Below are 11,242 nucleotides of genomic sequence, written 5' to 3' on the forward strand. Positions count from 1 at the left end.
AAAGAGCAGAGTTCTACCTAACCTCTGTCTGGCCTTGGATGGTTACACCCACTGGCAACTGTTTGAGTTTATGGTGAAGATACAGGACATTGTATTATCACACATCTCGCAGTGGATAAGCTCAGGAAGGCTCGGGCTCAGCAAACACCAAAAGAGCTGTGTTACAGAAAGTTGTAGTGATATGAGACGTGTTTGTTGTTTGTCTTACAGGGGACACAGATAAGTGTAATTTAAGTGACTGAGACACTTCAAGTACACTTGCTACTACCTGCAATGAGGCTTGATCAAAGGCCTCTAAAAACAACTAAATTGTTTAAACTGAATTGAGTCTTACAGAGTAGGATGCCAACTAAAATGGTTGTACAGAGTAGTTCCTTATCATCCTTAGCTAAGCTGCAGTGCATTGGCATCTGTGTCATGAGTATTATATTATTATTTATTATTATATTCTCAACACTGAATATCCCAAAGGATCCCATGAACAGCATGAGGAGAAAGTCAACATATAAAACCTCAAATGCTTCTGTATAATCAGTATGACATAATACTCACTAAAAGGTTTAAAGCAAGGGGAAAAAAACTACTTGGGAACAGAAGTCTGTGAAACATGGTATGATCATAAAATAGAAATTGTCTGGAATAATTTCCATATGCTTAACATTAAAAAAAAAAAAAACCATGAGGGATTTGGATGAGATACTAAAGGATGCATTAACTTCTAACTGAATAGTTGTATCATTGTATTGCAAAACTGAGAAGCTGCAACACGTAGTTGTGGATAGATGGAAGGCAAAGTCAGTCATAATTACTTGCCTGATTTAACAGCTGTGCTTTTTGAAGAAGAATATTCAAGAGTTGATGGATATGTCACACCTTTTCTTGGCTTGCCCTCTAAAAAAAAAATAAAATATTAGACAGCATCACAAAATACTATACATTTTCTTGCAACAAAACTCCCATCTAACATAGGTGTTCAGAATCAGACCCTGCTTATTTACTGCCCAACTTATATTTTTGAAGATTTCCTTAATCTGATGGCAGAATATCAAAACCATGTCACTAAAAATAACAATACCTAAATCCACCATCATTGAAAAAAAAAAAAAAGTCAGAAAACATGAAAAACATTCCTGGGGAGGATTTGAAGAGGTCGGTTAGTTCATTCCTTTGCTCTCAAATGGTGTCATGTGTAAGGGAATGGTTCCTGAAGGACATCTGTATAACCTGTACTTAAACCCACAGCCTCCCTAGGCAGCCTTTTCCGGTGCCCAACCATGCAGTTGAGTTAAAAAGCATGTTTGATGTGGGATTCATTTCATCATGCACACAGCATTCTTCTCTGACCTCGATTTTGCAACATGACATTTCTGGCAACAATCTTTTGCAATAATGACAGTGAGAGGAGGCTATGCTGGTGTGTGGGACCATATGGTACCTATATTTAGATCTAAAATGAGGGTCCTGTCTTAGAACAATGAGGTACATTTCCCAGTTAAGCTTTAAACCACAAATCTTTTTAGTCTCACACTAGACACGATCTGTATTGGTACATGTGGCCATGCAACTCCATCTCTTGGTGCGAATTTTGTATTCCCAAGGCATGTTTATATCACTGGATGACAAGTGTTGCAGAGAAGCCCTGTGTAAGGAAGACTGCTCTGGTCTCTAGGAGCTGGAAATAATTTATCTATGCAAGCTTGGATGGTGGGTGTGAGACTTCTGGACCCCCCTCTCTATGACTTGCTGTGCAGTGTTGTGTGTCTAGACCACCCCAGGTGAGACCTACCTCCACCTCCTGCAAAACCTGAGTCATGATGATGATGCTAGATTTGCTTTCCTTTATTCCCTCAGTGGACTCTTTTAGAAGTTATAAATGGCACTGCAAGTGGGTTGATTGTTACCCCGGGTGATTAATCCAGAGACCAACAGCACTGGACAGAATTAGCTGCTGCAGGCTGAACAAATCCTGGGACCTGGGGGCTATTTCACCTCTGATGGCAAACAGGAGGGTATATGTGAGAGGAACTGGTCCTGAAAGTGGAGGAATGGCCATGGAGCTTGGGGAGGCTTTATTCATTGTCCCTTTTCATGCCTCTAGCTCCTTTGTTTTAGTCCTTTCTGAAATTTCAGATGTAATTAAATATACTCGATGAAGAAGTTAGTCTGAGTTACTATGAGGCAATGATGTAAGCAGCTATTTCATTTATCATTTACATTTATTTATAAACTCAGAGCAGCTCCACTGAAGTCAACACAGACCTGCCATAGACCAGAGCCTACAAGTTAGTATGCAAGGACTAGCTGCAAAGTTTCCTCCTTGCACAGAAGCTGGCCTAAGTGAAGGGTAGCAGGTCTTCACTTCCACTTCTCCTCAAGCTAAAACCAGGATCAGCAGCCAAGCAGGACTGCCAATTTGGTAGAAAGATAGAAAGTTATAGTATTGCAGATGATTTCTAAATGCATTTCTTTATCCCTAGCAGAGGCAGGGTTGTGAGGTATGTGTGGTTGGTACATGGATGCAGCAGTAGCATATTCATCTGATCTTAATTCGGAATCTTTCTGTGCTAATCTGATTTTTAATGTAAACCTGAGCCCACTGCTGTGCAGTTGAACTATCTGGCATGGGGAGGCTGGCTGCTCCTGGTCTCCTGGGTTTTTGATCACAAAGTGATGATCAACAGCAACTTGCATCCCATATGTGATTAAGAGGTAGGTCTGACCTGAATGTGGCCCTGTTCTCTGAGGCAATGGTAACATCTTTTCTACTGTTTGGGAAAAGCTGCATCTAGGTTGGAGTTTGCTGAACATATTTTAAAATGGCTTTACATGTGGGCTGAAAACCTCAGCTTCTGGCTATTGAAGTACAAGCTCTGGGGTGGTGGCTGGTCACCCTCTCATGCTTATTTGTCACTAGCAAACCCAGAGGTTTAGGACTCTGTTTTCTTAACCCACTAGCTGCAAAACTCCCACTAAACTGAATGGACTCATTCAACTGAGTGCCAAGATGTTTCAGTGTTTGAAAGTGAAAACCAGTACATTTGCATACCTCCTGGTGTGCTGGCTGCTTTAATCCCACAGGACAGACCTCTTCCCCCACTGCCCCTAAATCATGCCACTTCGTTGCCCAGGGCCCCCGAGGATTCCTCTTCTGTGCTCTTTTGTGTGGATGCTCATTCATAATTTAAACATCACAAAATTTTGGTGACAATATCGTAACAATGAATAAGCTGTTGGCACATTTCCAGGGTAGAGTATTGCATCCGAGTCTGGTTTGTTGAAAGGGAATTCGGCTGGAGAATAAGGGACTCAGTTAAAAATTTGAAGCTGTCCTGAAATTAATGCTGTAGGTGACTTTGTATTTTTATTGGAGAATGCTCGCTGCAGCTCTGTCTTTTTAGGACTCGTAACTGTAAAAACAACCCAACTCCTCTCTTTTTGAGAGTGAGATCTGTCTGCATTCAGCCTCAGGCTGATGAGATGAATAGCACAGCCTTACTGGGGCTCTAGTTTTCTAAATTTCTCTCTAAAATGTCCACACTTATAGTAGGTATAGTGAGAATTTATTTCTATTTATAAACCATAGAATCATAATGGTTTGGGTTTGAAGGGACCTTAAACATCATCTAGCTACAACACCCCTGCCATGGGCAGGGACACTTTCCATTCGACAAGGTTTCTCAAAGATCCATCATATAAAATTAAATATATGATTCAAATTATACGATGTATTATATTAAAGTTATGCTTGACCTAGTTTATAAACTACGTACTTCTACTGACATCAGTGAGGGCATTCACCAGGCATAAAATTGAGTGCATGAGGCACAAATCTCATCATGCCTACACATACCCAGATTTCTCATCATCTCCTCTGACATGTGCTTGAAGCTTACTCTTCTGTCTTTTTTAATGTCTTACTAATTAAGAATAAAGATTTATTACTATAAATCAAAAATTCCAACAGTTTTATGGGGTAACATTGAGCAGCTGCTGAGGTAAAAAAGAAAACATTTCCCTTTTCTATACCAGAATTACAATGTGCTTTTTGTTGGGGAAAAAAACAGCAACAAGTACAAGTAGCAACTGAGCTATTCCAGGAAACTCCTGCTCATCCAAAATAAATCCTTCTCATAATGTGGTGTACCCATGGCAGAAGGCTGTAAAAAATGCACCCAAATATATTAATGCAAACTCCAGATGACAGTTTGTTTTGGTCAGTTCCCGAGACCTTCTTTGCTAGCCGCGAATTTTCACATGAAAATAACATTTATTTGTTTATAGTGGTTGTTCAGTTGCTTAAGCTATTGATTTTTTCCAGGAATGATGCAGTTAACTAACATTAATTGGTTGTCCCTATCCTAAACCTTCAAAAGTGTGGACCAGCAAGAACTGACTCACTTGTATGGATGCAGCTAGAAGTTATATTTAGAAACTGTACATAAAGCAACATCAATTAGACTCTCCTTTCACATGCATAGAATGAGTACAAGTGTGTTTAATATAATCTGAAGCTGGTGTAAAGGGGATCTAAATTACAAAAAAAAACCCCAAACTGTAAATTTTTTCGGTGAAGGCAGGTGAGTTGCTTTCTATAGTATGATAAGAAAAAAGAATAAGCATTAAATTAAGGTGGGTTTCCCTGCATTGAGTAGGTATCAAAACTGTTTTGCCAACGTAGATGGGGAGGATTAATAACATACTTGGGATGCACCAAGAGAATTCCTTAGTAGAGGGTTTGCATGAATACAATATAACTGGGGTGGATTGACAGAAGTCAGAAGTCATTTCAGAAGCTGCAAAACCAGGTGCAGGCTGAGGATGCTTCAAATGACCCTTTAATCCCCTTAGCAGCAGTACTTACCAGGGTGGAGAGCATGCGCAATAGGGAGACCTACCCCTCGATACCGAGGTTTGGATTTTATGCATCAATAGCAGGAATTAAGGTGCCCTTAGAGTCAATCCAATTGTCACCTCCCACAGTGGGCTCAGACCTGTGTTGGGCTGAATCAAGCAACCCTCTTGGTGGGTGAATGTCTCTTTGTGGGCTGTATTAGGGACCCCAGACTAAAACATGTCTCAAGTGCATTATTCATGCTAAAAGTAGGTGGGATGGGCCTGTGGTTGCTACACAGGTCTTTGAAATGCAAAGTCTGCTTCCTCCTCTGCCTGTTGCTGCCCAGCTGGTGGGCAGCAGGGAGCAGCAGGGGCGGGCAGGAGGCTCTGGAGCTCCACCATGGTACCTGACACGAGGAAGGACTCTCTCCAGCGTGGCAGGGACAGTGACCTGACCCCGTTGGAGAAGGTTCCGCGGTAACCGGAGTGGCCGGCAACTTTCTGGACGAGGATCTTCCCACCTGTGTTGTCGATTATACCACTGCAAAGGGAAAACATGGTGTCTGAAGTGGAAATTCTCCCAGAAAACTTAGAAACTGTTCAACAATCCCAGAGGTATAAAGCATTCACTTTTACCTTTAAAACAGGGGTTGTAGTGGAGTGGTGATGCTACTGCTAAGTCTGCTGCTAAGAAATATTTGCTCTTCTTTCACACACAGAAGAGCAGTTTGTTACAAAGTGCTGTCGGGATCTGTTTGCTCTTCCCACTGATCTACTGGTCCTGTGTTTAAGGTTGACCTAGTTGCACACAAGAACAATCTACTGTGTTCGTTAAAATTCCTGCAAGCTTTATTGAATGACTGAAGATACAGGGTGAGGTAGTCAGTGGAGTTTTCAGGCCAACCATGTGACAGAAACACAAATCTGAAGTAAACTGCCCACTCCCTTAACTTTTTCTTTTGTAAAGATTGTTTTCTTTGAGCTCCAGTATGTACTACCTCCCAAACAACTAAGCCTGGTTCTGACCGCAGCCTGGAGTAAACTGAACACAATATTGCTGGAAGCTGTAGAAAACCTGGCAGGCTCCATGTGTGGTTCACATTAAATGGTGTTTGACATTTAATGTAACATACATCTCAAGACAAACAGAAAACCTTCAGTGTATGCAGCCTGCTGTGGCCACGTTAGGAAAGCAGGAGAACCAGGAAGCCACTGCCTGGGACTGGCAGTAAAGACACTGCAGGATAAAAGTAATGGACAGCACACAGTGGTGAAAAGTATTTTAGAGCTGTAGCTTTCTCTGACGATTGCAAGAGGCTGCTGGTAAAATAACTGTAAGGAAAGGAAATTAACCCTCTGAGGAAATGCAACATACATGCTAACAAGGCAAACCAAACTGGCAAACAAGGAAAATTGAAACCTTCACAGCAACAATTCAGGCAGCCAGAGTTAGAGCTTTGGGGGAAATTGCAGTTGTAACTTCCCGTTGGGACAAGCTGTGCGTGCAGAGGCAAACAATTTCCATTGTGCACCAGTATCTGAAGGAAGCATTTGTCATTTGAAAGCCTGGCAGTCACCTCCCCAACAAGGGGCTGAGCAGGCAGAGCTGCAGCCAGGAGGTGGCAGCCCTAAGCACGCTGCGCAGTGCAGAGGTGCAAAATCCCCAAAGCCTTAACATTCGACTTCACTCAAGGTCCCAGCTGTTTCACAGAACTGGCAGCACTGCAATAGCTCAAATAACTCCAAAATTAAGTAATGTTGCAAATCAGACTTTATAGGTTCTTACTGCATTTTCAGCTGAATGCATCCTACCTTTGCATTCTGCTTACAATTTTGATGTGTTTTCATTGCAAAGTTATTCTCCATTAAAATTTCATGCGCACTTTTGCACGGCTAATGAAACTCTTCAAAATCTGTGCTATAAAACTGGTATTCTATATTTTCTTGTCCAGTGTGCTTCTCCGTGGCAGGAAAGCACATTACTCAGCCTTTGATGTCAAGGACAATTAAATTCAAATCTGGAGAACCAAAACCAATCCCAGAAGTATGAGAGTTATGTGTATTCATTGCTAGTGATATGCCTCTTTTTTTCTGAAGTTTTATCAGTAGCAGCAGCTCCATCCCTATCTTCCACTCAAATTATACTACTACAATAGTAATTTGCTATGCATGAATGAGAGATCTGTAAATCTCAAGGCACTTCTAAAGTTCAGAAACACAACTGATTTCAATAGGAATACAGGGTTGGCAGCATTTCATAAGATTGGATGCGTAGCATCACACGTTTTTTCTCCCAGGTTTTCTACTAGAACAGCAGCCTGCAATCACAGCTACTAGACAGTGGGAACTTTAAAGGGTCTGAAAAGTCCAGACCTCCCTGCACTGACATGATGATTTTGTCTGAGTGCTTTGTTCATTTAAACTCACTCACCTGTGAATTGCAGCATTGCACACACTGGAAAATGATGCATAAATGTCTGTGCCATAAACACGGTATTTTACATCTTGACATCCTGGAGGGCACTTGGCAATGAATTCTGGATTGATTATCTTCCCTGCCTTGACATCACAGTCGATCTGGGGTACATCTGTGAGTGCAAAATCTTGGTAAAGTCAGATTGAATGTTTTCATAGCTGAGTGATCTTGTGATGAAACAATGAGTAACTGAGTGAAAGGGCTGCCTTCCTCTCATGCCTTAGTATCACGATGGTGTTGGGATACAAGATGTCTATGTGTTCTGCAGCTAAGATACAACACATCATAACCCCCGTACTGAGAGATGTTCTGACCTGCAATGTTTACTTCTCTGAAGGAAATAACCACTATGACACTTATGTTGGAGAGAGAAAGAAATATAGTCACACTGGCTGTGAGAAGGAGGGAGCAGAGGAAGAGGTGGCTGTGAGTTGGGACTGGGAAGGACTATCCACACACAAGGCAGGATGCTTCCCAGGCTTCCTGCTGTGCTCCTGTAGCTCCGTGCCATCCATAACACCAGGCTACAGCCATATCCCATTATCTTTCCCTTAATTTTTAAAACTATTTGCTGGATACAATTTATTTTGGACAAGGGGTTTAAATGTGAGTTCACAACCTCACAGCAGGCTTGCTTGTCAACTAAATGAGCAAAATAATCTGTGGAAAGAAATGCTCTTACAACAGTGTAGCTGAAAGTTATAATCTGAGTGCACAGGAGATGCACCACATGTCTCACGCTAATCAGCTACATATCCTTTGTGTTACAGCAGGTCCATGTCACATAGTTTGTCTCTCTTAGTGAAAACCCTAGTGCTTGCTTAGGTCCTTCTGTGGTACCGAATGACCATATTTGAGTAGTGAAGTACACAATATCCCCTTTACACACATTCAGAAGCACACACTGAGTCATTTGATTTCAAGAGAAGAATCTGTTAGTTACCATATGCTCCCATTGACTCTGCAGATGATTGTGAGGAGTTACCAGAATATAATCTCACTTTGCACTATTTTTATAATAGCAGACATGACTGCTGCAAAGCAACCAAGAATACTTTTGAGAGCACTTACATAGTTTAGACTTTTTCACCTTCTTTGTGGCTTCCTTAGCTGCATATGTACATATAAGAAATACACCTAAAACAAAGGAAACATAGTATCAGGAAAACAGGGGACTATCAACAGGCAGTCACCACAAACTTCTGTGCATGAGATTTCCCAAATTGGAATCAACAGATTAAAAAACTAAAATGGGAATGTTCTCAGCCACAGCTAGGTTCCTACTGGTTGGTTAACTTGACAGTCGAGATGGCATCTACTGTGGGGCAGTTTTCTGATGGGCATTAAAGCTCAGCTCACACATTCCCCTGGGCAACTTGCTATCAAAAGGTGCCATGGAGTCCATGTGGTCCAGAAAACGATGAAAGGCCACAGTATTCAACAAGTGGTGGAAACTCTTTATAATTGCTGTGATAGAGGTTATCAGTGAAACTACATGCTCTGTGCATAAAGCAACTGAGACGTCAGGGAGGGAAAGGTCTTTCTTAATAGCCTGGCAAGCACATTATCCTGTAATGGTGCATTGTGGCATGTGACTCACTGGTGACAGTGGGTGTGGGATACTGGGCAGCACTACAGACTGTATGAGATTCTTGTGTGGCGTGTCCCAGCATTCTGTCCCAGCAAGCACACTGATATTTTTCAGTAAGTAGAATTAAGATTTGAAAAGTGATTTTTCAGTAAGTAGAATAATTATTTGAAATGTGTAATAGTACTGGAGACATACAGTGTCTTGTGTTATGTTAAAACATATGTCACATTATATGCATGTAGCTTTCCTTGTTAGGTTTACTTGCTAAGTGCATGACATACAAAAAATCTTCATTCTCTGTGCTTATTTTATAAGCACATTACTATGAGTAGTTAATAACTTCATTACAAATATCTTGACTTTCCAATTCACCTTTTCCTTCTCTGAGCTTTCAGAGGGAATGGAAAGTCTTTGTGATGTGTTAGCTGAGTTTCTCTTCATTTGTTAAGTTAATCTTACTAGAATATGCAATGACAGTCTTACTTCTTTTATGCTCTTCTACCCCTAGACTGATTGCAGAGAATTTTCAGACTTAATCACACCTAGAACTTGCCCAAAAGAAAAATCAGTCTCACAGTGTCTGAAGTGGCAGTGTACAGATGCAGTATTGGGGCCTTTTGTCACTGGTGCAGTCATATAACCAAGACAAAACTTTAGTTAGAAAAAAAGGAGTTAACCAGTGAAAATAAAGTGCGAAGTCCCAAATACATGCTGTGTTAGGACATGACCTAGTGTGGAGAAAGTTATTTGGTCTCTAAGTAAAGACAGAACTACGTAGATAGCTATGAATTGAAAGCATGGCTGCTGTGCCGGATGGAAGATCCTAGCTAGAGGGACTATTTCCTGGGAATACCACAACTAAAGTAATAGAGCTCTGTTAGGCTATTTGGTGTCTGGATCTCCATCAACAAAAGATGTGCAAGTAAAGTACACTAAGAAACATATTCCATTTTTCAGGTTCAGTAGTGCCATCTGACATGGACTGCATGCAGCTGCTCATGTGCTTAGAGAACTCAGCATGTAATTAATATATTTTCTAGGGCAAAGTCAGGAAGTTTGGGTAGCTGATTTGTGAAAGCCATGCCACTGACAGCTTCATCAGTCAGGGAGGTCCAAGGGCAGAGAAGAAGATGGCAGCCACTGGTCATTCAGGACGGTAGAGTAAAAACCTACAAACTACTAATTGCAGCACATCAACTGTACTCACCAAAGAAAGTTGCAATGACTGTGGCCTTCATGGTGAGTGAAGTAGAATCTGGCTGTAACACTAAGGAGCACTGAAAAGGAAAAGAAGAGTACATCAGGCTGCATTTGGAGGCGTCACAGATGACACTGGAATGGTGGGGGAAGAGGGACTGTGCACTCTTCTTCAACCTTTCACATGCTACATCCCTTCTCATACTTCATAGGTCATCCCACATCCCCAGAGGGGATGGTGTTTGGGCTGTGGCACTCCCATGGACTAATTTTTTACTTTTGTCCAATTTGCCTCTTACCTCAGGAAACCAAGATTTCATTCCACAAACTTATTTCTGAAGCCAGTGGAAGTTTGACGGCATGATGGGTATGGACATGCTTTGACAGCTATTCAGGTTCATTTGCTGGTTTTGTAGGGCATATTCACAAGATTACATTGTCTGCACATCAAACTACATCCCGTGATTTCACAAAGATATGAGGAACATAAGGACGTTGTGTACAGTATCTTGCAATCAAGCCATTGTTTGTTAGCCAAATTGCTAGTTTATTTCCTTTATTGTAGGTGTGTGTTTGCACACATGCAAGCACCTGAGACTAAGAGGACTGTCAGAACATCTGGACATCATTTTTTACTGGGTCTGCATATGTGGTTCTTGACCTCTGCCATCACTGAAGCTCTTGGCCAGGCTACAAGAGCACAAATTTATCAGAGATAAACCTTCTCAGGTCCTCCTGAGCATCTCCTCCCATGCTGCTTTTGCACTTATTTGGTGATTGTTGAGGGAATCCTGGGCTGGGCACTCATATTTAATCTCAGTCATGAAAATACTACAAGATGCTTTACAAATACCAGAGTGAAAAGTCTGATCAGGACAAAATGTTTGTGTGTTGTACAGGGAACCTCAGGGATCGAAATAAACTTGGACTTCAAAAAAACTGATTGTGTGCTTACAAATTAAAAAAAATTGTACTAAAATAAAAATGAGCTTGCTATCAAGAAAGAAAATACATAGAATGTTAAAGATGCAAATAATTAGAAAAAGCAAGATCTCTGCCTCCTGGAAAAACAGCAGTGGCAGATTTCACATAGCAACTTGGGTACTCATAACCAGGGCTTCAGGTGCCCCAGAAAGAAATTTAGA

The 11,242-nt window shown here is 41.3% G+C and overlaps 1 protein-coding gene across 1 annotated transcript in view; it reads right to left on the minus strand.

The window, feature by feature from the left end:
- Positions 1-10,138, minus strand: part of VIT (vitrin) — a 32,349-nt gene extending 22,211 nt beyond the window's left edge. Inside the window, exons 1-5 of the mRNA XM_010004571.1 lie at positions 10,108-10,138; positions 8,381-8,446; positions 7,265-7,421; positions 5,241-5,374; positions 814-891 (exon numbers count right to left, since the gene is read on the minus strand). Coding sequence (XP_010002873.1) covers positions 814-891; positions 5,241-5,374; positions 7,265-7,421; positions 8,381-8,446; positions 10,108-10,138 — 466 coding nt within the window. The remainder of the gene's footprint in view (positions 1-813; positions 892-5,240; positions 5,375-7,264; positions 7,422-8,380; positions 8,447-10,107) is intronic.
- Positions 10,139-11,242: the final 1,104 nt, after the last annotated feature.

The sequence above is a fragment of the Chaetura pelagica genome, unplaced genomic scaffold (genome assembly GCF_000747805.2).
Source record: "Chaetura pelagica isolate M959 unplaced genomic scaffold, ChaPel_1.0 scaffold278, whole genome shotgun sequence".
NCBI classification, from domain to species: Eukaryota; Metazoa; Chordata; class Aves; order Apodiformes; family Apodidae; genus Chaetura; species Chaetura pelagica.